General features: G+C 41.1%; 1 protein-coding gene and 1 pseudogene across 9 annotated transcripts; one reads left to right on the forward strand and one right to left on the reverse strand.

The window, feature by feature from the left end:
• LOC115152704 (inactive tyrosine-protein kinase 7-like) overlaps nt 1-3,429 on the reverse strand; it is a 47,944-nt pseudogene extending 44,515 nt beyond the window's left edge.
• Nucleotides 3,135-26,826, forward strand: LOC115153613 (AP-3 complex subunit mu-1). 9 transcript variants are annotated; one of them, XM_029699243.1, is made up of 10 exons: nt 3,135-3,547; nt 4,854-5,061; nt 8,762-8,852; nt 8,952-9,123; nt 20,125-20,262; nt 20,403-20,488; nt 20,925-21,058; nt 21,183-21,390; nt 21,621-21,765; nt 26,028-26,826. In XM_029699243.1, the coding sequence occupies exons 2-10, from the start codon at nt 4,859-4,861 to the stop codon at nt 26,126-26,128; spliced, it is 1,278 nt and encodes a 425-aa protein (XP_029555103.1). In that variant the 5' UTR covers nt 3,135-3,547; nt 4,854-4,858; the 3' UTR covers nt 26,129-26,826. The 9 variants fall into 9 exon arrangements, with proteins under 9 accessions (XP_029555103.1, XP_029555102.1, XP_029555104.1 ...); XM_029699242.1 differs by having other exon boundaries at nt 4,857-5,061; XM_029699244.1 differs by having other exon boundaries at nt 3,260-3,372; nt 4,857-5,061.
• The last annotated feature ends 856 nt before the right edge of the window (nt 26,827-27,682 follow it).

The raw sequence follows: 27,682 nt of genomic DNA on the forward strand, positions 1-27,682 counted from the left end.
AGGATGACAGGCTTAGATGTGATTGATAAAAACAGTATTCTCATTCATATTATCTACGGTTTTTGTCAGCTTTATGTAGGCTATTTTTACTTAGTTGACAATGGAGTTATAGACCAAGTGCTCATTTAGCCACCAATGATCCCGGTGTATCAATGTGTCTATACGGCAGAGGCTGGTGCTCTGCCTTAGTTGAATTAACTTTTATCATTTTATGATTAACCACATGACAATGATTGAGAAACTAAAATGCTATTATTTAAATGAAACTGTTCCACGAAAATGCACATATGAAAATCCTAACTGACATGATCTAACTGACATAGATCTTTTGTATGCTTCCCCAAACCTGTAACTCGCGCACTGCCTATGAAGTCTATAAAATAATTGCCTCCACCTTTCTATGGTCAAATTTTCAAGTAAGGTAAGACATGCTTCATAATATGAAGTAAACCATTAAGTACAGTGGGGGAAAGAAGTATTTGATCCCCTGCTGATTTTGTACGTTTGCCCACTTACAAAGAAATGATCAGTCTATACCGTAAATTCCGGACTATAAGCCGCAACTTTTTTCTCACTTTGAACCTCGCGGCTTAAACAATGACGCGGCTAATATATTGATTTTTCCCCGCTTTCAATTTTTTTTTCTAAAAAAAAACACATTCTGTGAGGTGCTCAGTTTTTTGGCGGCATGAAGCTTTCATTAGACCAATGAAATTGCCGAACAGTTTAAGGTCAAACAACTTTTTTGTTTACTGTTTAGATTAAATCGAGCGCTCTCAAACTTATTACGGTAGTCATTTTGTCACCCTCATGGCAAAGACACGGAGAAATGCATATGATGCAGCTTTCAAGTTGAAGGCGATTGATCTGGCTGTTGGAAAAGGAAATAGAGCTCCTGCACGGGAGCTTGGTCTTAATGAGTCGATGATAAGACATTCGAAACAGTAGCGTGAGGAATTGACTCAGTGCAAAAAGACAACTAAAGCTTACTGCTAATTTTTAATTTTTTGTTACAAGCCGTGTTTCGTTAAAGCCTATTTATTTTTGTTACAAGCCGTGTTTCGTTAAACCCTGTGTAAAGTTAATTTGTTTCAATGTACCGGTAGGCACCTGCGGCTTATAGACATGTGCGGCTTATTTATGTTCAAAATAATATATATTTTTTAATTCAGTGGGTGCGGCTTATATTCAGGTGGGCTTAATAGTCCGGAAATTACGGTAATTTTAATAGTAGGTTTATTTGAACAGTGAGAGACAGAATAACAACAACAAAAAATCCAGAAAAACACATGATTTTATAGACTGATCCTTTCTTTGTCAGTGGGCAAACGTACAAAATCAGCAGGGGATCAAATACTTTTTCCCCCACTGTATGTTTCCAAAATGCATACTGACTACAGATGAGGAAAAAGTTTGGTTGTATTCGATAAAAGTTATTAAAACATATGTACAGGACAAACGTAGGTTTTTCAGAATTGACATTTTTTTACAAGTATTGACTGACAGTGACTCAATGTTGTTGTTCGAAAATCACGCGACCAGTTATCAAAACTCAACTCCACCTTGATATAAGCTTACAGAGTTGAGCGTTCCTCAGCTATAACTGTTTTAAAACTGGTTAAAACATTGTATTTTGCATTTGTGAAATTATTTTAATGTGATATGAAAGTAGAGGGCTTTGTTTCTCGAACCATAACGTAATTGAGAATCGATTCACATTTAGATGGAATATTTGGCCATTTTGGCTGCTAGAGTCACTTCGCCTTGAAACAGAACATGTAAGGTCCTTGGACAATAAGGAGTAACGTAAGGCTCCTTTATCTAGTCCATTATCTGTTGTTCTGCCCCTGAACAAGGCAGTTAACTCACTGTTCCTAGGCCGTCATTGAAAATAAGAATTTGTTCTTAACTGACTTGCCTAGTTAAATAAAGGTCAAATAAATTTAAAAAAATTGCGGAGTGAGTAGCTCTCCTTTCATGACACTACAGTGACATTGAACTTGTGCTGAGGACAGACAGCCACTCAGACTAAAACATTATTTTCCATCGGTGCTTCAAGGATTTTGAGTCAGACAGACCAAGGAGACTCGGGTGACAGTACAGAGCCTCTGACTCCTAACCTCTTACCCTAAACCACTGATTGCAGGGAACTTTAAAGCACGCATAGCTACATAAAGACATATGGGCTGCACTAACTGGGTCATTCCTACAAAGTGGTGCCTTTTCTGTCCCCAGGTGTTATTCATCAACTTCCACAAGAAACAGAAGCCATAAAAGTAATAAAATATTCAAAGCATTTTGTAGTCCTAGTTAAATTCCCTCTCATCAATAAAATGTTTTCACAATTTTTGTATTGATTATTTATTTAAGATTTTCTGTGTGTCCCTGAGATCACTTTCCACCTTGCTAGTTTGTTGTAATTCTCCATTTAAGAAAACAACCCACTTCCTACAATGACACCACATTCAGGAAGTGACAATTTCTTTGGTGGAAAAAACTATGGTGCAAAGCTAAATAAATTGAAACACTCAAAGTTGTATAAATGTTTCATGTTATTAGTCTGTATGACCGCCTCAAATTTCCACCCTATTGGCCTAAATTACAGAGATACATTTTTCCAAATTAAGGCTATTCCATGCAAGAAATTGCCAAGAAACTGAAGATCGCGTACAAAGCTGTTTACTACTCCCTTCACAAAACAACGCAAACTGGCTCTAACCAGAACAGAAAGAGGAATGGGAGGCCCCAGTGCACAACTAAGCAAGAGGACAAGTACATTGGAGTGTCTAGTTTGAGAAACAGACGCCTCAAAAGTCCGGATGCTGACCTTCTTGTGGTTCATTTAACAAAACCTATGGGAAAATGTTTTTTTATTTTTTTATAGGGTTTTTGGATAAATGCAGAAAATAAACTCTGTGGTAAACACATGTTTAAGAGATTTTAGCTATACGTTTTGTTATAACATCACTTTTTGTGAATTTAAGTATTTATGTAATAAAAAACAAACAAAGGCTTAATAATTCATAATGATTTCCGTGTGTAGCAGTGTGCACACATTTCCGAACTGAATAAGCCAGCTGGCAAGTTAGATACATTCAGAGTTCACCGACTAGCCCCTCGCTTCGAGGTTTTGGCAAACACACGTATACAGTAGCTGCAAGCTAGCTAAAACTCTTGAAGCCAGACTAGTGTGTACAGTCAGTAGCCATGCCTAGAATAGCTGCATTCAACTAGCTACTATAGCTATTAGCTACCTGGGTTTGGTCGAGGTTCTCTCCGGAGTTTTCCTCTTTGGAGCTTTCTCTGAAGTTTTTTTATTTTCTGATGTGTTATCCTTTTTCTCCTCGGACGGTCGGAGTTTCTTTGCACAAGGTTCGCCTGACGCCATGAATGATTATGCCGAGACCTCCTTGAGTAAAGATGAGAATATCAAAAGGAATCAAGACAGGGGAAACGGCTGTAAAATAATCACTGACAATACAACGGCTACCACATCCACAAAGTCAAACTTCATGACACGTGTTTTTATTTTTGGACTTAATTGAAGGTTAGGTTTACAATCACACTTTAAAAAGGAGTTCCCAGTTGTTTTGAACGCGGCATTAGCTGCATGCAGACGATTGCGCCTGACTAGAAATACAGGAACTTTAATCAGAAGTTGATGTTGTGCTTTTCGGTCAGTGCATGTTACACACAGATATTCACAAATGTCAAGGTTGAATGTTTAAAGGTTTTATGTAAAGTTATATTGTGCTGATAAGAGTATACATGTGCATATTAAATCAGGCTTCTGTGTATAGTGGCCAGACTACTCTCTGACAGTGCAACACAGTTGTATTCCTGCCACTAGCACTGGAACAAAGCAGGTAACGATACTTTTTGATACACTTTAACTAACTTAACCGCAAAATCATCCAATTTAACAAGACTCGACTTGCTGAATGTCACAAGCTAGAATAAGATTGCTGGCTACAATGTTGCAGACAGTTCGATCACTGTGCTCGAGGCTGTGAGGCTAGGCTAACTTCGTTGAGTCAATATCGGTGCAGACAAAGTTTATGGGCTAGTTAATAACCAGATTGTACTGTTTAGCCAGTGGACAACTACGCTTTGATTTTAACATCTGACAGTGGATGAGATTTATCATCATGGATCAGTTTTATGCTGTACACCTCTTCTAACATCTGGAGTTTGTCTCTGCATCTTGGATGCAACGTGGCACATACCAAACTAAAGTGGATGACAGTGATTTCATTGTGCATTGTACACAACCCTGGTCTGTAGTACTGTTCTGAGCTGTCTATCCCACTGATCTGATCCATGGGGTAGATAATATATCTCTAGCCCTGTAATGTAGGACACGTGTTACACCTTTGGCTTAGGGCTGGGGACCCGTGACGCACTCAAACAAACCTTTATATTTATTTATTTTTACCCCTAATTGGTAGTTAGTCTTGTCTCATTGCTGCAACTCACGTACGGACTCGGGAGATGCGAAGGTCGAGAGCTGAGCGTACTCAAACACAATCAAACCAAGCCGCACTGCTTTTTGACACAATGCCCACTTTACCCGGAAGCCAGCCGCACCAATGTGTCGGAGGAAACGAGTACACTGCTCCAGTGTCAGCGTGCACTGCACCCGGCCCGCCACAGGAGTCGCTAGTGCGCGATAGGACAAGGACATCCCTGCCGGCCAAACCCTCCCCTAACCCGGTCAATTGTGCGCCGCCCCATGGGTCTCCCGGTCACGACAGAGCCTGGACTCGAATCCAGAATCTCTTTAGACCACTGCACCACTCGGTAGGCCACACACAAACAAACCTACCCGTGTAACACCTGTCCCTCTCTACCAGCAGAGATGATCAACAGCCTGTTCTTGATCAACCCTTCGGGGGACATCTTCCTGGAGAAGCACTGGAAAAGTGTGGTCAGTCGGTCGGTGTGTGACTACTTCCTGGAAGCCAAAGAGAAGGCTCTGGAACCTGAGGACGTTCCACCTGTCATACACACCCCTCATCACTACCTCATCAGCATCTACAGGTCATGCATGCAGTGTATTAGGAAAGTATTCAGACCCCTTGACTTTTCCCACATTTTGTTACGTTACAGGCTTATAAAAAAAAAAGAAAAATGATTAAATCGTTTTTTCCCCTTAATCAGTCTACACACAATACCCCATAATGAACTAGTGAAAACCGTTTTTTAGATAGGTTTGCAAATGTATAAAATAAAACAGAAATCACATTTACATAAGTATTCAGACTAGAGGTCGACTGATTATGATTTTTCAACGCCGATGCCGATTATTGTAGGGCCAAAACACCGATACTGATTAATCAGCCGATTTTTTTTAATTTTTTTTTTTATTTATTTTTTATTTATTTGTAATAATGACAATTACAACAATACTGAATGAACACTTATTTTAACTTAATATAATACATCAATAAAATCAATTTAGCCTCAAATAAATAATGAAACATGTTCAATTTGGTTTAAATAATGCAAAAACTAAGTGTTGGAGAAGAAAGTAAAAGTGCAATATGTGCCATGTAAGAAAGCTAATGTTTAAGTGCCTTGCTCAGAACATGGGAACACATGAAAGCTAGTGGTTCCTTTTAACATGAGTCTTCAATATTCCCAGGTAAGAAGTTTTAGGTTGTAGTTATTATAGGAATTATAGGACTATTTCTCTCTATACGATTTGTATTTCATATACCTTTGACTATTGGATGTTCTTATAAGCACTTTAGTATTGCCGGTGTAACAGTATAGCTTCCGTCCCTCTCCTCGCTCCTACCTGGGCTCGAACCAGGAACACATCGACAACAGCCACCCTCGAAGCAGCGTTACCCATGCAGAGGAAGGGAAACAACTACTCCAAGTCTCAGAGCGAGTGACGTTTGAAACGCTATTAGCGTGCACCCGGCTAACTAGCTAGCCATTTCACATCGGTTACACCAGCCTAATCTTGGGAGTTGATAGGTTTAAAGTCATAAACAGCGCAATGCATTGCGAAGAGCTGCTGGCAAAACGCAGTAAAGTGCTGTTTTGAATGAATGCTTACGAGCCTGCTGCTGCCTTCCATCGCTCACTCAGACTGCTCTATCAAATCATAGACTTAATTATAACATAATAACACACAAACACGAGCCTTAGGTCATTAATATGGTTGAATCCGGAAACTATCACATTTATTCTTCCAGTGAAATACGGAACCGTTCCGTATTTTATCTAACGGGTGGCATCCATAAGTCTAAATATTCCTGTTACATTGCACAACCTTCAATGTTATGTCATAATTACGTAAAATTCTGGCAAATTAGTTCGCAATGAGCCAGGCGGCCCAAACTGTTGCATATACCCTGACTCTGCGTGCAATGAATGCAAGAGAACTGACACAATTTCACCTGGTTAATATTGCCTGCTCACCTGGATTTCTTTTAGCTAAATATGCAGGTTTAAAAATATATACTTCTGTGTATTGATTTTAAGAAAGGCATTGATGTTTATGGTTAGGTACAATCGTGCAACGATTGTGCTTTTTTCGCAAATGCGCTTTTGTTAAATTATCCCCCGTTTGGCGAAGTTGGCTGTCTTTGTTAGGAAGAAATAGTATTCACACAGTTCGCAACGAGCCAGGCGGCCCAAACTGCTGCATATACCCTCACTCTGTTGCAGAGGTGACACATTTTCCCTAGTTAAAAGAAATTAATGTTAGCAGGCAATATTAACTAAATATGCAGGTTTAAAAATATATACTTGTGTATTGATTTTAAGAAAGACATTGATGTTTATGGTTAGGTACAAGTTGGAGCAACCTTTTTCGCGAATGCGCACCGCATCGATTATATGCAATGCAGGACAGGCTAGATAAACTAGTAATATCATCAACCATGTGTAGTTAACTAGTGATTATGATTGATTGATTGTTTTTTATAAGATAAGTTTAATGCTAGCTAGCAACTTACCTTGGCTTTTTACTGCATTCGCGTAACAGGCAGGCTCCTCGTGGAGTGCAATGTAAAGCAGGTGGTTAGAGCGTTGGACTAGTTAACCGTAAGGTTGCAAGATTGAATCCCCAAGCTGACAAGGTAAAAATCTGTCGTTCCTAGGCCGTCATTGAAAATAAGAATGTGTTCTTAACTGACTTACCTAGTTAAAAAATATGTATTTATTTATTTATATATATATATACAATATTTTTTTGATCGGCAAATCGGTGGCCAAAAATACCGATTACCGATTGTTATGAAAACTTGAAATCGGCCCTAAATAATCGGCCATTCCGATTAATCGGTCGACCTCTACTCCAGAAATGTTCAATCAGGTTCAAGTCCGGGTTCTGGCTGGGCCACTCAAGGACATTCAGAGATGTGTCCCAAAGCCACTCCTGCGTTGCCTTGTCTGTGTGCTTAGGGTCCTGTTGGAAGGTGAATCTTCTCTCCAGTCTGATGTCATGAGCGCTCTGGAGCAGGTTTTCATCAAGGATCTCGCTGTACGTCTTTCCCTCGATCCTGACTAGTTTCCCATTCCCTGCCGCTGAAAAACATCCCCACATTATGCTTCACCTTAGGGATGGTGCCAGGTTTCTTCCAGATGTGACGCTTGGCAATTCAGGCCAAAGAGTTCAATCTTGGTTTCATCAGACCCGAGTATCTTGTTTCTCATGGTCTGAGAGTCCTTTAGGTGCCTTTTGGCAAACTCCAAGCGGGCTGTTATGTGCCTTTTTCTGAGGAGTGGCTTCCGTCTGGCCACCCTACCATAAAGGCCTGATTGGTGGAGTGCTGCAGAGATGGTTGTCCTTCTGGAAGGTTCTCCCATCTCCACAGAAGAACTCTGGAGTTTTGTCAGTGACAATCAGGTTCTTGGTCACCTCCCTGACCAAGGCCCTTCTCCCCCGAATGCTCAGTTTGTCCAGGCAACCAACTCTAGGAAGAGACTTGGTGGTTCTAAACTTCTTCCATTTAAGAATGACGAGGCCGCTGTGTTCTTGGCAACCTTCAATGCTCCAGAAATGTTTTCTACCCTTCCTCAGATCTGTGCCTTGACACAATCCTGTCTCGGAGCTCTACGGACAATTCCTTCGACCTCATGGCTTGGTTTTTGCTCTGACATGCATTGTCAGCTGTGGGACCTTATATAGACAGGTGTGTGCCTTTCCAAATCATGTCCAATCAATTGAATTTACCACAAGTGGACTCCAAGTTGTAGAAACATCTCAAGGATGATCAATGGAAACAGGATGCGCCAGAGCTCAATTTTGAGTCTCATAGCTAAGGGTCTGAATACTTACGTATGTATATAAGGTATTTTTAATACAATTGCTACAATTTCTAAAAATCTGCTTTCGCTTTGTCATGGTGGGGTATTGTGTGTAGATTTATGAGGGGAAACAAATAATTTAATCAATTTTAGAATAAAGCTAACAAAATATGGGAAAAGTCAAGGGGTCTAAATACTTTCTGAATGCACTGTATGTATGCATAGAAAGACATACGCGCGCACACACACACACTTCTTCAACAGCTACAGGACTCACACTCACACCTCATCAGCATCTACAAGTTATTTTATTGGATTTTATATCACTATTTAAGAAACCGCCATATATCCAAAACCAATGTAAATACCTGCTCACTCAAGACATAGTTTTAAGGTCTGTCTTTATTAGTGTTTTTTTTTTTAAACATTTGTTTTGTATAATGTGTGAACATTGCTTCACAAATATTGATTATTATTACTGTATTTATTATTACAGGGACAAGCTGTTCTTCCTCTCCGTCATCCAGACTGAGGTTCCTCCGCTGTTTGTCATTGAGTTCCTGCACCGCGTCGCAGAGATGATCCAGGTCTGACTCAACTCTAAGCCTGACAAATTGCCAGGATTAGTTAACTATTTTATAACCAGTAATGTTTAAGTGTGTGTGTGTGTACGTTTTTTTCTGCAGGACTACTTTGGGGAGTGTTCGGAGACAGTAGTCAAGGACAACATGGTGATGGTGTATGAGCTGTTGGAGGAGATGCTTGACAACGGTTTTCCCCTGGCAACCGAATCTAACGTCCTCAAAGAGATGATCAGACCACCCACCATCCTCCGATCTGTTGTCAACACACTGACCGGTACCCTACCCCTACATGCTAACCTCTACCATACAGCCTCCTTGACCCCTACACCCTAACCCGTAATGCCTACTTCCCTAAAAGTGTGTGTGTGTGTCACAATCAAATAAAAAAAATTGTCACATGCTTCATAAGGTTCTCTCAGTGCTAGAGGTATCACAACAGACCCTGGTTCGATTCCAGGCTTTATCACAACCGGCCGTGATTGGGAGTCCCATAGGGCTACGCACAATTGGCACAGCATCGTCCGGGTTAGGGAAGGGTTTGGCCGGGGTAGGCCGTCATTGTAAATAAGAATTTGTTGTTAACTGACTTGCCTAGTTAAATATGTTTTAAAATAAATAAACAACAGTTCTAGACTAACAGTGAAATGCTTACTTAAGGGCCCTTCCCAACAATGAAGAAGCACAAAAAGATAAATAATAGAAAAATAATAACACAAGGAATAAATACACAATGAGTAATGATAACTTGTCTATATACACGGGGTACCAGTACTGAGTTGATGTGCAGGGGTACGAGGTAATTAAGGTAGATATGTTCATATAGTGCCTTCAGAAAGTATTCACATCCCTTGCCTTTTCCCAATTTTTTTGTTACAGCCTGAGTTTAAAATAGATTACATTTAGACTTTGTCAATGATCTCCTCACAATACCCCATGATGTCAGAATGGAATTATATTTTAAGAAATGTTTGCAAATTCACTAAAAATGAAAAGTTGAAATGTCTTGAGTCAAATTTTCAACCCTTTTGTTATGATAAGCTTAAATAAGTTCAGGAGCAGTATTGTAGTACTCGAGACCGCACATTGAGTGTCTCGGTCTTGTCTCAGTGTCAGATACAATTGTACTCGGTCTTGTCTCGGACAGTGAGGACTCGTAATTTCTTCCTGAGACCAACGGAGTAAAAAAACTCATAATTACCAGCTTCCATTCAGTCAGTGCATAAAACCGCTTCACCAGGCCATATATACAGTTGAAGTCGGAAGTTTACATACACTTAGGTTGGAGTCATTAAAACTCGTTTTTTTCAACCACTCCACAAATTTCTTGTTAACAAACTATAGTTTTGGCAAGTAGGTTAGGATATCTACTTTGTGCAACTTTTTTCAGTGGGCATTGCGTATACTCACTTATTAATCCCTACTGATGCGTATCAAAGTAGTGTAGTGGAGGTATACGACTTATCAGTTATGTAGTACAATAGAGAAATCATGCACAAAGTAGCCTACACAATCACAAAGCACGTGAAATATATTCACATGTACACAGCCTAGTTTCAGCAGAATATCATCTGCAGGCAGCAAGAGTGTGTAGCTCTCAACGGGTTTTGGCATGGAAGAGCTCACAGAAGAATGACATCGGTAGCCTGTAGGGTAGGAAAGATGTTTCAACTAATGATATCCGCCAGTAAATGCTATCTTAGGCAACAATGGGTATGCAAACCAGATATTGAAACAGTTTAGTCCGAAGTGTTATTTGTGTTGCTGCAATTTGCATCAGGGGCATAGACATGGATGGTCCTGGGTGGACAAAGGGCCACCCACTGGGGAGCCAGGACCTGACAGGCCCACCCAATCAGATTGATGTGGTTTAAGCATTGTTGTGGACTTAGATCAAACTTTTGTTATTTCTATTAAAAAAAATACATAATTTTGAGAGTGAAAATCTGAAAAATGTATAGGAAAACTTACAACAAAAAAAACTGGATTTTTCAGACCGGGTGCATTTCCTTCGTGGGGAGGGCCGTTTGGGAACTTTTTGGCAAAATTAGCTTATACCCACTTCTCCAGGCACCACTACACCACTGCATAGGGCCGATGGAAAGACAGCAGTTACACACTGCATTATGTTAAAGATAAACAGTCCATAAACTGGGACATAATAAGCCAGTAGGTCCCAATCATAAAAATACAAAAACACAACCATTAAGCATTTCCCAATCAAAATCTATTACTATTACTTCCCATTGCAAAAAAAACATTTCACATTTAGCACACAAAGTAACGGGGACCTAGAGTTTAAAGTGGAACTGACAGTACTTTGTCTGTTTCATATCTGCAGTCAAAATATCAAATCCCCAGGTAATGCTACAAAACAAACCTTATAAGAGGTTTTAAAAATAGGTTCTATTTGACTCAACGTTCCATGACGTACACTATTTTTAAAATATTTTTATTGAACCTTTATTTAACTAGGCAAGTCAGTTAAGAACACATTGTTATTTACAATGACGGCCTACTAGGGAAAAGGTTGCCTTGTTCAGGGGCAGAACGACAGATTTTTACCTTGTCAGCTCGGGGATTCGATCCAGCAACCTTTTGGTTACTGGCCCAACGCTCTAACCACTGGGCTACCTGCCACCCCGAAGGCATTGTTGGTAGAATAGATGGGTGCAGTTCAATGCAAGATTAATATAATTCACCAATACATTTCTTGGTAGTCCAAATAATATTGCTATCAGGTTGTAAATCACAGCTGGCCTGGTACATTGTTTGCTGCCTCAATTCAGAATGCACTGTTTCCGTTTCAATGACTCAATATTCTGGACAGAAACAGACGAATGTAACTAAGGCTGGGAATGTCAGTACAATCAAACTAGCAAGGGCAATGATCACAAGTCAGTCATAACGTGGCTAATAGGCCAGTGTATTGGTCTTGGGCACTGCATCTCAGTGCCAGAGGCGTCACTACAGACCCTGGTTCGATCCCAGGCTGTATCACAACCGTCCGTGATCAGGAGTCCCATAGGGCGGCGCACAATTGGTCCAGCGTCGTCCGGATTAGGGAAGGGTTTGGCCAGGGTTGGCCATTGTAAATAAGAATTTGTTCTTAACTGACTTGTCTAGTTAAAGGTTAAATCAAATAAAAAATACAATTATTTAGCAAGCTTTAAACCCAGAGACTATCGTTAGCTAGCTAGGATAATTTCATGTCATGCCATTGGAGGAGTGGGTGAGGGACTGACTGACTTTTCTCCTCATATTGTCTTTTGGTGGCAATACACAGCTACAGATGCAGGTTTCATTTCTTCAAGTTCTTGCAGGCTAACCAACTGTTATCCAGTTAGCGTATCTCTTGCGTTCGCAAATTCACTCTAGTTATCTACTCCGATTTCAGAGCACTCACATCTGAATGTGGCAGAGCGCAGAACAACTGATACATTTACGAATGCTCAACAACCGCTGAATATGACTGGTGTCCGTAAATGTAGGCAAAAGAAGTAATAGTTAGTCAAGAACGCTTTAGATAACAACAAGTAAACAGACTAACCAGTTCTGCTTCTGTGAGTAACATGGTCAGATTGAGGTGTTTTCTCATTTCTGTTTGGAAGTAGCAATCTAACCAACTTTAGTCAGTTAGCTTGGGTGTTTGGTAGTGACAAGCATGCATTGGCAGGCAAGTTGCAGAAGGACGAGGAGACTACAATTCCCCGTCGTTTATCAGTGCAATTTTTACGGCCAACTAGCTGAAAATTGCACTGATAAACCTCAATCAATCTAATTTATTTCTAAAGCCTTTCTTACATCAGCTGCTGTCACAAAGTGCTGTACAGAAACCCAGCCTAAAACCCCAAACAGCAAGCAATGCAGGTGTAGAAGCATGGTGGCTAGGAAAAACTCCCTAGAAAGGCCAGAACCTAGGAAGAAACCTAGAGAGGAACCAGGCTATGGGGGGTGGCCAGTCCTCTTCTGGCTGTGCCAGGTGGAGATTATAACAGCACATGGCCTAGATGTTCAAATGTTCATAGATGACCAGCAGGGACAAATAATAATAATCACAGTGGTTGTCGAGGGTGCAACAGTTCAGCTCCTCAGGAGTAAATGTCAGTTGGCTTTTCATAGCCGATCATTCAGAGTATCTCTACTGCTCCTGCTGTCTCTAGAGAGTTGAAAACAGCAGGTCTGGGACAGGTAGCACGTTCGGTGAACAGGTCAGGGTTCCATAGCCGCATGCAGAACAGTTGAAACTGGAGCAACAGCAAGGCCAGGTGGACTGGGGACCACAAGGAGTCATCAGGCCAGGTAGTCCTGAGGCATGGTCTTAGGGCTCAGGTCCTCCGAGAGAGAAAGAAAGAGAGCGAGAGAATTAGAGAGAGCATACTTAAATTCACACAGGACACCGGATAAGACAGGAGAAATACTCCAGATATAACAGACTGACCCAAGCCACCCGACACAAACTACTGTAGCATAAATACTGGAGGCTGAGACAGGAGGGGTCGGGAGACACCGTGGCCCCATCCGACGATACAGGGCCAAACAGGCAGGATATAACCCAACCCACTTTGCCAAAGCACAGCCCCCACACCACTAGAGGGATACCTTCAACCACCAACTTACCATCCTGAGACAAGGCTGAGTATAGCCCACAAAGATCTCCGCCACGGCACAACCCAAGGTGGGGCACCAACCCGGACAGGAAGTTCACATCAGTGACTCAACCCACTTAAGTGACGCACCCCTCCCAGGGACGGCATGGAAGAGCACCAGTAAGCCACTGGCAGAGAATCCCAGTGGAGAGAGGGGAACCGGCCAGGCAGAGACAGCAAGGACGGTTTGTTGCTCCAGTGCCTTTTCGTTCACCTTCACACTCCTGGGCCAGACTACACTCAGTCATAGGACCTACTGAAGAGATGAGTCTTCAATAAAGACTTAAAGGTTGAGACAGAGTCTGCATCTCTCACATGGGTAGGCAGACCATTCCATAAAAATGGAGCTCTATAGGAGAAAGCCCTGCCTCCAGCTGTTTGCTTAGAAATTCTAGGGACAGTAAGGAGGCCTGCGTCTTGTGACCGTAGTGTACGTGTAGGTATGTACGGCAGGACCAAATCGGAAAGATGGGTAGGAGCAAGCCCATGTAATGCTTTGTAGGTTAGCAGTAAAACCTTGAAATCAGCCCTCGCCTTAACAGGAAGCCAGTGTAGAGAGGCTAGCACTGGAGTAATATGATCACATTTTTTGGTTCTAGTCAAGATTCTAGCAGCCGGGTTTAGCACTAACTGAAGTTTATTTTGTGCTTTATCCGGGTAGCCGGAAAGTAGAGCATTGCAGTAGTCTAATCTGGAATGACAAAAGCATGGATAAATTTTTCTGCCACATTTTTGGACAGAAAGTTAGATTTTTGCAATGTTACGTAGATGGAAAAAAGCTGTCCTTGAAACAGTCTCTATATGTTCGTCAAAAGAGAGATCAGGGTCCAGAGTAACGCCGAGGTCATTCAGTTTTATTTGAGACGACTGCACAACCATCAAGATTAATTGTCAGATTCAACAGAAGATCTCTTTGTTTCTTGGGACCTAGAACAAGCATCTCTGTTTTGTCCGAGTTTAAAAGTAGAACATTTGCAGCCATCCACTTCCTTATGTCTGAAACGCAGGCTTCCAGGGAGGGCAATTTTGGGGCTTTACCATGTTTCATCGAAATGTACAGCTGTGTGTGGTCCACATAGCAGTGAAAGTTAACATTATGTTTCCGAATGACATCACCAAGAGGTAAAATATATATAATAAAATTTACAGTTGATTTCTCAGAGGACAAACCCATCCACAGAGACAAACTGATATCATTCCGACAGATAAGATCTAAACCAGGCCAGAACTTGTCCGTGTCGACCAATTTGACTTTCCAATATCTCCAAAAGAATGGTGATCGATGGTATCAAAAGCAGTACTAAGGTCTAGGATCACGAGGACAGATGCAGAGCCTCGGTCTGACGCCATTAAAAGGTCCTTTACCACCTTCACAAGTACAGTCTCAGTGCAATGATGGGGTCAAAAACCAGACTGAAGTGTTTTGTATACATTGTTTGTCTTCAGGCAGTGAGTTGCCGCGCAACAGCTTTCTCCAAAATTTTGGAGAGGAATGGGAGATTCGATATAGGCCGATTTAGTTTTAAAAAATATTTTCTGGGTCAAGGTTTGGCTTTTTCTAGAGAGGCTTTATTACTGCCACTTTTAGTGAGTCTGGTACACATCCGGTGGATAGAGAGCCGTGTAGTATGTTCAACATAGGAGGGCCAAGCACAGTATGCAGCTTTGAAGGTTTAGAGGCCATGATTATTTTCATCATTGTGTCAAGAGATATAGTACTAAAACACTTGAGTGTCTCCCTTGATCCTAGGTCCTGGCAGAGTTGTGCAGACTCAGGACACTGAGCTTTGGAGGAATACGCAGATTTAAAGAGGAGTCGGTAATTTGCTTTCTACAGACCATGATCTTTTCCTCAAAGAAGTTGATGAATTTATCACTACTGAAGTGAAAGCCATCTTCTCTTGGGGAATGCTGCTTTTTATTTAGCTTTGCGACAGTATCAAAAATACATTTTGGATTGTTCTTATTTTCCTCAATTAAGTTGGAAAAATAAGATGATAGAGCAGCAGTGAGGGATGTTCGATACTGCACGGAACTGACTTTCCAAGCTAGTCGGAAGACTTCCAGTTTGGTGTAGTGCCATTTCCGTTTTTCTGGAAACTTGCTTCCGAGCTCGGGTATTTTCTGTATACCAGGGAGCTAGTTTCTTATGACAAATGTTTTTTGTTTTTAGGGGTGCGACTGCATCTAGAGTATTGAGCAAGGTTAAATTGAGTTCCTCAGTTAGGTGGTTAACTGATTTTTGTACTCTGACGTCCTTGGGTAAACGGAGGGAGTCTGGAAGGGCATCTAGGAATCTGTGCTGTCCGAGAAGTTATAGCACGACTTTTGATGATCCTTTGTTGGGGTCTGAGCAGATTATTTGTTGCGATTGCAAACGTAATAAAATGGTGGTCCGATAGTCCAGGATTATGAGGAAAAACATTAAGATCCACAATATTTATTCCACGGGATAAAACTAGGTCCAGAGTATGACTGTGGCAGTGAGTAGGTCCGGAGACATGTTGGAGAAAACACATTGAGTCGTTGGCTCCGAAAGCCTTTTGGAGTGGGTCTGTGGACTTTTCCATGTGAATATTAAAGTCACCAAAAATGTGAATATTGTCTGCCATGACTACAAGGTCTGATAGGAATTCAGAGAACTCAGTGAGGAATGCTGTATATGGCCCAGGAGGCCTGTAACAGGAGCTATAAAAAGTGATTGAGTAGGCTGCATAGATTTCATGACTAGAAGCTCAATAGACAAAACTTTTTTTTTTAATGACGGGGAATTGTAGTCTCCTCATCCTTCTGCAGCTTGCCTGCCAATTCATGCTTGTCACAACCAATCACCCAGTTGCGATGTTGCAACTGCCTGTAAACACACAGTCCAGTTCAAAGTGAATGATGGCAGGCCCGTGTGACAAATGGCTTGTTTGTATAAAGGCCTACTGTAGCTCTGGCTATAGCGCACCGGTTTGTAAGTCTCTGGTCCTTGACAAGACAATGTTTTTATTCAGTTTTATTTACTGCAGTGTCTATTAATTGACCAAATGCACGGCCGCTATAGAATTGCTATAGAATTTTCACAAATGCCTTAGTATAAGTATAATCCCAAACATACTAAGAATTTAACTTCTCTAGGGGGTGTGGGACGGTAGCGTCCCACCTGGCCAACATCCAGTGAAATTGCAGAGAGCGAAATTCAAAAATACTCAATTCAAATATTTAACATTCTTGAAAATATATGTTATACATCAAAATAAAGCTTAACTTCTTTTTAATCCAGCCGCCGTATCAGATTTCAAAAAGTCTTTACGGCGAAAGCAAACCATTCGATTATCTGAGGACAGCGCTCAGCACACAAAACATTACATACAGTTACCAGCCAAGTAGATTAGTAACGAAAGTCAGAAATAGCAATAAAATTAATCACTTACCTTTGATGATCTTCTTATGGTTGCACTCACAAGACTCCATGTTCCACAATAAATGTTAATTTTGTTCAATAAAGTCCCTCTTTATATCCAAAAACCTCAATTTTCTTGGCGCGTTTTGTTCAGTAATCCAATGGCTCAAATGCGGTCACAAGAGGCAGACAAAAATTCAAAAATAGTATCCGTAAAGTTCGTAGAAACATGTCAAACGATGTTTATAATCAATCCTCACGTTGTTTTTAGCCTAAATAATCAATAATATTTCAACCGGACAATAGTGTCGTCAATATTAAAGAAAAACAAGAAAGGCGCACTCTCGGTCGTGCGCAGTAACCAGCTCTGGGGACATCCCAGGGTCCACTCACTCAATGTTGTCATTCTCCCTCATTTTTCAGAATAAAAGCCTGAAGCAATGTCTAAAGACTGTTCACAACTAGTGGAAGCCATAGGGAACGAAATCTGGGTCCTATCCCTTTAAATGGTGGATAGGCTTTCATTGGAAAAACAGCCATTTCAAAGTAATGGCACTTCCTGGATGGATTTTCCTCAGGTTTTCGCCTGCCATTTGAACAGTTTTAGAAACTTTGGAGTGTTTTTTTTTTATCCAAATCTACTAATTATATGCATATCCTAGCTTCTGGCCCTGAGTAGCAGGCAGTTTACTTTGGGCACGCTTTTCATCCGGTGGTGAAAATAGTGCCTCCTACCCCTAGTGAGGTTAAGCAAACGTGAAAATTACCATATCTAAGTGGTCACTTGTCAGATTTTTTTTTTAAGAAGGTGTCATTCTTCCTGGTCGTGTAAATGAACAGATTTGAATAAGATTTCAGTTCCACTTTAAATGCAACAATGTTTCACACACACACACAAGTTCTTTTCAAAGAGATGGCTAACAACAGCTAGCGCGCTGCAATAAAAAAAATACAGTTCCACTCACCAGATGATGGTCATTTGAAACTTAACTTCTTGTTGAACGTTATTATTGAAAGGGAGACGGTTACAAATTAGCAACAAAATCCTCTTTGATAACACCTGCTGCAGCCGCTGAAAACTAGCCAACAACAACATTTAGCTAGCTAGACAGTGGGAAAACTACTGCTCGCTATTGGGCAGTAACCTGTTGGCCTTCATGAAGGCAGAAGTTTCCATAAGTTTTTGTAAAAACGGTCCCACCCATTAAGTCAAAATGGATTAGTGATTCCACTGTAACTCCAAAATGTTGCCCTAATATAGTTGAATGGCAGATGCTTTTATCTAGCTTCTGATGGTCTAGCCAATGGCTGACTTAGCTAGATGTATCTCCCCAGAGACCAGCAAAGAACGATCCTGATGGGATCTTTTTTTCCTCTTCAGTGTTAACCCTTTCCTTTCCAACAAAAACAGAAGCGATCAAATCAGAACATCATTGAAAATAATATTATTATAATGATTTTATAAATCCCTTTTCTGAAGGTGAAGAAGGCCCATTATTCCCCACTGTATTTGGGTTAGTAATAATTTGTAGAGTGTCTCTATTTTCCCTCAGCATGTGTTTTTTTTCACCATTCTGAATGTTTAAAGAATCCATATGTTGTTCTGAAATATGAACACAGAAATTCTGGACATTTTGAACTCTTATTATGGTGGTGATTTGACAAAATGACAATCATGGTCTTGAATTGGACTCGCACTTTTCTGGTCGTGGTCTTGACTCGATCTTGGACCCCTTGTCTCGGTCTTGACTCAGTCTCGCCCCTGTCCGGTCTTGGTCTTGAATCGGTCTTGCTTTAGGTGGTCTCGAACACAACACTGTTCAGGAGTAAAAATGTGCTTAACAAGTCATATAATAAGTTGCATGGACTCACTCTGTGTGCAATAATAGTGTTTAACATTATTTATTCATGACTACCCCATCTCTGAACCCCACACATACAATTATCTGAAAGGTCTCTCAGTTGAGCAGTTCATTTTAAGCACATATTAAACTACGAAGATCAGGGAGATTTTCCAATGGTTCACAAAGGGCACCTACCTATTGGGTAAAAACAAAAAGCAGACATTGAGTATCCCTTTGAGCATGGTGATGTTATTAATTATACTTTGGATGGTGTATCAATACACCCAGTCACTACAAAGATACAGGCGCCCTTCCTAACTCAGTTACCGGAGAGGAAGGAAATCGCTCAGGGATTTCACCATAAGGTCAATGGTGATTTCAAGAGTTTAATGGCTGAAATGGGAGATAACAGGATGGATTAACAACATTGTAGTTACTCTACAATATTAACATAAATGACAGTGAAAAGAAGGAAGCCTGTACAGAATACAAATATTCCAAAACATGTATCCTGTTTGCAACAGGGCACTTAAGTACATATTGCAAAAATAGAGGCAAAGAAATTCACTTTTTGTCCTGAATACAAAGTGTTATGTTTGGGGCAAATCCAACACTTCACTGAGTACCACTCTTCATATTTTCAAGCATGGTGGTGGCTGCGTCCTGTTATCGGCAAGGACTAAGGAGTTTTTTAGGATAAAAATAAACGGAAAAGAGCTAAGCACAGGCAAAATTATAGAGAGAACTTGGTTTAGTCTGCTTTCCAACAGACACTGGGAGACACATTCACCTTTCAGCAGGACAATTACCTAAAACACAAGGCTGTGTTTTAGGTAACTGGAGTTGCTTATCAAGGCAACATTGAATGTTCCTGAGTAACTTAGTTACAGTTTTGACTTAAATCGGCTTCAAAATCTATGGCAAGACTTGAAAATGGCTGTTTTGCAATGATCGACATCCAACTTGACAGTGCTTGAATAATTTTTTAGATAATGGGCAAATATCATACAATCCAGCTGTGCAAAAGCTCTTGGAGACTTACCCAGAAAGACTTACAGCTATAATTGCTGCTAAAGGTGACTCTCTTACATGTATTGACTCAGGGGGCTGAATACTTATCTAATCAAGAAATATTAGTGTTTTATTTTCCATTAAATTGTTTTACATTTTCTTCCACTTTGACATTAGAGTATTTTGTGTAGGTCGTTGACAAAAAAATGACAAATCCATTTTAATCCCACTTTGTAACACAACAAAATGTGGAAAAAGTCAAGGGGTGTGAACTTTCTAAAGGCACTGTAGGTAGAGATAAATTGACTAGGCAACAGAATAGATAATAAACTGTAGCAGCAGCGTATGTTATGAGTTAGTGCAAAAAGTGTGTGTGTGTGTTCCAGGGACCAGTAACGTTGGAGACACGTTGCCAACTGGTCAGCTGTCGACCATCCCATGGAGGCGGGCCGGAGTGAAGTACACCAATAACGAAGCTTACTTTGACGTGGTGGAGGAGATTGACGCTATCCTGGACCAATCAGGTAGGAGCAGTACTGACTGGTCCACCGGCACCACGGTGCAGAGATCCAGGAAGTCAGATCCAGAGGTTAAAGGTCAGGCATCAGGAGTTTGTTTGTGTGTGTGTGTGTAGTTTGTAAGCTGTGTTGTGATTGGTTAACAGGTACGACAGTGTTAGCAGAGATCCAGGGTGTGGTCGAGGCGTGTGTCAAGCTGTCTGGTATGCCCGACCTCACACTCTCCTTCATGGTGGGCCCCCACACACACACACTATATCAGGGTCGGGGTTATTCGAATTGAAGGTAGTCAATTCAGGAAGTGAATTGATTTTTTAATACAAAAATTGAAATATTAACTTTTGAAAGTTACTTCTTGAATTGATTTCCTTCAATTCAAATTGACCCCAAACCTACACACACACACACACACACACACAGCTGGCAGGTAGCCTAGCGGTTAAGAGCGTGGGCCAGTAACCGAAAGGTTGCTGGTTCGAATCACCGAGCCAGGAAAGTGGAAAAATATTGCCGTTCTGCTCCCGGGTGCCGTGGACATCGATTAAGGCAGCCTGACACATTTCGGCTGAATGCATTCAGTTGTGCAACTAACTAGGCATTTCCCTTCCCACACACAGAGAGAGAGCCCCAGTGTATTCGTCTATTCATACTGCATTTTGTCGTTGCAGAATCCTCGTCTCCTTGACGATGTGAGTTTCCACCCATGTGTTCGCTATAAACGCTGGGAGTCTGAGCGCGTCCTCTCCTTCATTCCCCCCGATGGGAACTTCACCCTAATGACCTATCACGTCAATGCACAGAAGTAAGACTTTAAACTCTGACCCCTAATCCTAACACTAGCATGTCTATTATTTTCAGTCTGGTAGCCATCCCAGTTTAATAATAATATTGGTAATATTCTATTTATTCTGTTATATTCTATGCAGTCTTGTAGACATCCCAGTGTATGTGAAGCAGAGCATCAGTTTCTTTGAGGGTGGTTCTGGTGGCCGTCTAGACGTGACCGTTGGACCGAAGCAGACCATGAGGAAGACGGTCGAAGGGGTGATGGTCACAGTCCACTTGCCCAAAACTATCCTCAGCATCAATCTGACTGCCACACAGGGCAGTTACACATATGACAATGGTACAAAGGTAACTACACGCCTACTACCCTGTTACCTTGTAATCTCTAACCCCTGAGCCTAACCACTACACAGAGTAGCTATACCTACATCCCAATCTCCAAGTTAGACCAGGTAAACAGCCAATCAGCAGACATTACTATTAACAAACTTCTCCATCTCACAAGGACCTCTGAACCTAACCCCCCCTTCTCTCTCTTTTTCTTTCTCTCCCTCTCTCTCTCGCTCTCTTCTCTCTAGTTGTTGGTGTGGGACATTGGAAAGTTGAACCCACAGAAGCTTCCTAACTTGCGAGGTAGTCTGAGTCTGCAGGCTGGAGCCCCCAAACCAGAGGAGAACCCCAGTCTGAACATCGACCTGAAGATACAGCAACTTGCCATATCAGGTACCCCTGACCTGTAACTTTTGTCCCTTTCAGCCTCTCCCTTTCAATTGTTGAATTCCAAATCAGTTCCTACTACCTAGCCCCCTTGTAGATCTGAAGGAATTGGATAAGTAGAAGCCTTATGGTAATAGTTTAGTCTTGCCTCCTTATTGACTGTTGAAATGTGACCATATTGCTTCCACCGATCCAATTTTCATAGATCTATGAGTGGCTCGGTAATAGGCACTAGGGGTAAATTTGGAATTTAGCTAATCTTTCTCTCAGTATCTTGGCAGTAAAGTTTATGGTGTTGGGGGTAGTAACCTGCTCTGTAAAAGGTTGTATTGTCATAGTAATACGGCATGCTAAATATCAATGAATACTCAGTTTATTAGGTACACCACCCCGTTCACCAAAATGGTTCACTCCTACAGACAGTGAGTCGTGGCTGTGACTTGCTATGTAAAGCAGGCAGACAGGCATCAAGGCATTCAGTTACTGTTCGATTGGACGTTTAGAATGGGCAAAACGAGTGACCTAAGCGACTTTGAGCGTGGTATGATCGTCGGTGCCAGGCACGCCAGTTTCAGTATCTCTGAAACGGCCGACCTCTTGGACTTTTCATGCACGACAGTGTCTAGGGTTTAACGAGAATGAGAAGACAAAATAAAAACATCCAGGCAGTGGCAGTCCTGTGGGCGAAAACGGCTCGTTGATGAGAGGTCAAAGGATAAATACAAGCTAACATGCAAGTCACAAATAAGCAAATAACGGTGCAGTACAACAGTGGTGTGCAGAACGGCATCTCAGAATGCACAACTCGTCAGTCCTTGTCACGGATGGGCTATTGTAGCAGACAACCACACCGGGTTCCACTCCTATCAGCTAAAAACAAGAAGAAGCGGCTGCAGTGGGCACGTGATTACAACACTGGACAATTGAGGAGTGGAAAAACATTGCCTCTTCTGACGAATCCCAGTTCCTGTTGAGTCATGCTGATGGCAGTCCGGATTTGGCGTAAGTAGCATGAGTCCATGGCCACATCCTGCCTTCTGTCAACGTTACAGGCTGATGGTGTAATGGTTTGGGGAATATTTTCCTGGCACATGTTAGGTCCTCTTGATACCAATTGCGCAACACTTCCGTTTCCCGAAAAATTCAGGTTCTGGAGACATAGGGGCATCCTACGCTGCACTACACTGAAAAAAATATAAATGCAACAATTTCAAAGATTTTATTGAGTTACAATGGTTCCTCCTTTAAAAGTTGCAGCGCAGCTTGCATGGTGCCGCAGAATTCTATGGCACGTTATTTAAGTGTGAACACTGGTACCATTAATGCTAGTTAGTGCTAGTTTTTCCCTGTCGGCGAATTGAACCCCTGTCTCCCGCGTGCCCGCAATCTCTAGTACAGGCATTATTGAAGGCTACCAAATGCTTCTCAAAGATGCCCTCTGGTGGTCAAACTAGCACTAACTAGCATTGTAAATAAGAATTTGTTCTTAACTGATTCCATATGTGTTATTTCATAGTTGTGATGTCTTCACTTCTACATTGTAGAATAATAGTAAAAATAAAGAAAAACCCTGGAATGAGTTGGTTTGTCCAAACTTTTGACTGGTACTTGCTTAATTAATTTGATTAATATTATGGTGGTTCTATTCCAAGGAAAACGAAAAACCCTCTGGGTTTCCGTTAGGATGGAACGGGAAATATGATGCTGTACAACGTGATGGGTGGGAGTACAGTACTGGTCTATTTAGCGAAAGAATGCAGTGTCCTGCGGGTGCGCAGGAGACCGGGGTTCAATTCCCCGACGAGGCGGGAGGAGTAGGCTGTTCTTGTAAATAAGAATTTGTTCTTAACTGACTTGCCTAGTTAAATAAATCCTATTTCTTCTAACTTCAATATGCTCTTTAAATAAGACCTACACCACTTTTAACAGCACATTACTCAATACTAGTGAGACTCATGTCGCCTATGGTAGGCCTACAGTATATCTAAAAATATGTGACTCTCCGCCAATAATTACATATAGAGAGGATTGGAGGATATTTCTGTAATTCAGTGATATTTATTCCCGTAGTAATTCGTTATGGATCCATAACTAAATAAACATCAGCATTTTGAAAGAGTATTTTTATTATTTTATGAATGAAAGCATAAAGATGCCATTTATTAGTTACATTGTTTTAGTTTGAACGTGCAGACTGGAACTAAGAACAGAACAGCGTGAACGTTTCCCTAGTCAGCGCCATTATTAGTGCAATGCCCCTTAAAGTGTTGCCAGTGTGGCGGGGTGGGGGTCCACCCCCTTCCTCCTCACTTCCCCATGGGCTAGGTCGGTCTTCTGCGCGCGGCTCTGCGGCCCATCCCGTGCCCCCTGCCCTTGTGCCTTGAACCTTGCGCGCTTTCAGTGGACACAGCTGGAGAACTACAATGCAGTCCCATTGTGTGCCACTTGGGAGCTGTGACCAATATATATTGTCCTGCTAATAACGGGGTTAATAATATATATGTGAGAATATCCAACGGGCTTTTATATAATTCTAAATTAATAATAATAGTCGCTTTGTTTAAAAAATAACAATATTTTGGAGATTTTGTTTTCAAATAATGTAAAATGAGCGAGGAAAAAGGACATTCTTGAACACGGGGTGAGATATTGTTACTAATTTGTAAATCAAGCCAGTTTGTTATTTATAATTATTTATTTCTGTTTTTAGAGGGAGAAAAACCAAAAACCTTCAGTCATCTCATGGGTCTCCCAGTTGAGCCCACCACAGGTATTGAACCAGCATCTGTAACACAGCTATGCAGTGTCTTAGACCGTTGCGCCACTCAAGAACTGTACAACGTGACCAGTCGGGAGTGGCATACAGTACTTCAGTAAGAGCAAAATAATCCTAAACAATAAAAGAATAAAAACCTTAGTGTAACAACAGTTTTAGGAAGTAATACTGAAGTCGTGCACAATTATCAGTTTCTATTTAGGTTTGTCGCCCATTCATTTTCAGTTAGAGACACAGTAGGCCCAAAAGCATAATACGTTCTCTAACTACCCCTTGCGCTGGTCTGGAGCAATGAAGTGGTGAAGCAGGGTACCGTACTAAACCACAAATTACCTCTAAGTCCCGCAGCGTAAGCTCACAACTTTTAAAGGAGGAACCACTGTACAGTTCATATAAGTAAAGTAGGCCCCAATCTATGGATTTCACATGACTGGGAATACAGATATGCATCTGTTGGTCACAGATACCTTTTTAAAAAAGGGGTGTGGATCAGAAAACCAGTCAGTATTAAGTGTGACCACCTTTTTCCTCATGCAGCGGGACACATCTCATTTGCATAGAGTTGATCAGGCTGTTGATTGTGGCCTGTGGAATGTTCACTTCTCTTCAAAGGCTGTGCTAAGTTTCTGCATATTGGCGGGAACTGGAACACGCTGTCGTACACGTCAATCCAGAGCATCCCAAACATGCTCAATGGGTGACATATCTGGTGAGTATGCAGGGCATGGAAGAACTGGGACATTTTCAGCTTCCAGGAATTGTGTACAGATCCTTGCGACATGGGGCCGTGCATTATCATGCTGAAACATGAGGTGATGGTTGCAGATTAATTGCACGACAATGAGCCTCAGGATCTCGCCATGGTATCTCTGTGCATTCCAATTGCCATCAATAAAATGCAACTGTGTTTGTTGTCCGTAGCTTATGCCTGCCCATACCATAACACCACCGCCATCATGGGGCACTGTTCACATCTCCACGGTACAGTTCAAACTGGGATTAATTTCCAGCTTCTTGATATGCCACACCTGTCAGGTGGATGGATAATCTTGGCAAAGAAGAAATGCTCACTAACAGAGATGTGAACAAATTTGTGCACAAAATTTGAGAGAAGCTTTTTGTGCATTTGAAAAATGTCTATGATCTGTTATTTCAGCTCATGAAACATGGGACCAACACTTTACATATATTTTTGTTCAGTATAGATGGGTGTACCTAATAAACCTCAGACTCAATGGAGAATATGTGTGTTGATAAATGTTTCAGTATTGTCGTTTTGATAAATGTGTAAATATATGGTAACTGTACAGTTTACGGTAAGTAAATCCATGATATAGTTAACCCAAAAACAATCTTTTAGTATTTTGTTTATTTGTCCACTGTTAATACATTCCCCAAAAATAGTGCATGTTAGCAGTCAAAATGTCAAGTTAAAGAAAATTCAGTTCAGAGCAAAACAAATGGTGATACGTTTATGCTAACTGTGTTTTAGGACTGAAGGTGAACAGGCTGGATATGTTTGGGGAGAAGTACAAGCCTTTTAAAGGGGTTAAATACATCACCAAGGCCGGGAAGTTCCAGGTGCGGACTTGAAGAGTGAAACCTAAAGGTCATAGGTCAACTAGCCAACGTGCCTAATGCTCTGGGTCAAAGGTCAACTCTTAGACACGCTAGCTGTCAACTATTATGCTCTTTATTTGTAGTTCAGAGCCGTGATCGGTCCATTATGACAAATGTTTGAAACTTGTAAAAAGGTTCACATCACAGCAGACTGCTGTGGCTCTGCAACAGCAAACTATGAATTGAGCTTTCTACATGCCGTGTCAACTCTTCTACCTTATGCCTTTTATACCCCTATACTCCCTCTGTATTAGGGACAGAGCCTGTATTAATAACTTGGTTGTTTATTTAAATGTTTATTATTTGGATGGAATGGAGTTGTTGGTCTGCGAAGGGAATTGTTTTGGACAATCAACCTATTATTTGTCCTGTATCTGGAATTAAATAACCTCTACGGAATCTCACTGTGTTCCAGCACAGCCCACCTCTCGCTCTCTGTCTCTCTCGCTCACTCATCTCCCCTCTTTCTTTCTTCTATTTCTCTGCTTTAGTAGGTAAAGATTTAATATCTAGTTTTATATAAAGCATATTTTTTGACCAGTTTATTACTAATAACCCTCTAATGCTGAGTAACTGCAACCAAGAGTGGAATCTCATTTGGTCATACATGGTGTTAATTAATATACAGGCTAACAATTACTGCAAGTATTAATAAAAAATACATAAAGTCACTACTGCATGTTATTTGCCATTCTCACCAGGGCCTTTTGGGTAGCCATTGTAACTGTTGTCATCCCAGTTAGCACATATAGAGCTTGGTGAGAGCGTGGTTGTCCTATGGTTATTTTGCATACAACCTTCCCACAACCTTCTGGGAATGGTGCAGGATAGTTGCTTGGCTTTGGAACATTGTCAGCACAGTTAAAGAACTTGACAAAAAAACATTATTTTCTTTGTATTTCATTACTTTAACACAACGTTTCCTAAAAGTTCAAACATGGTTACATTTAATTTCAATTTTGGTAATGTTCTAGGAACGTTCTCCAACTTGTTTGACATTGGGAATGTTCTCAAAGTTCAGAGAACATTAAGAAACATCGTTCTTCTGTGGAAATTTCAGTACTTCAGCATAATGTTGCAGGTTTCGTCATGGTTCTATTTAAAGTCATTTTCTCGGAACATTAAGAAAACTTTCCATAAAAACCAAAAGCAAATATTTTGTAATGTTCTAAGAATGTTATTTAAAAACATATCCATTCTCAGTGTCAACAAAACTCTCTATCCTCTATCTTGTTAAGTGTGTTCAGGTGTGTTGGCCTGAGCTTGTTTTCTTTGAAATGGGGTTTGTTTGAATAGACTAATATTAACAGCTTTGTATGAGTTAAAAAACATGGCATGGTAGCTCCTTCCTGGTGGTACAGTGGACTAAATGCATGGATGGAGTCAAGAAGATCATAGGTTAGAATGTCACTGACGGCATGCCACAATAAAATTATGTTTGCATGATTTAATGCCTAAATTAATTTCCATGAGCCGTGTGCTTGGAGTTCAGAACAGTTATCCCAAATTTAAGCTAGCAGTGTAATT

The sequence above is a fragment of the Salmo trutta genome, chromosome 18, assembly GCF_901001165.1.
Source record: "Salmo trutta chromosome 18, fSalTru1.1, whole genome shotgun sequence".
NCBI lineage: Eukaryota > Metazoa > Chordata > Actinopteri > Salmoniformes > Salmonidae > Salmo > Salmo trutta.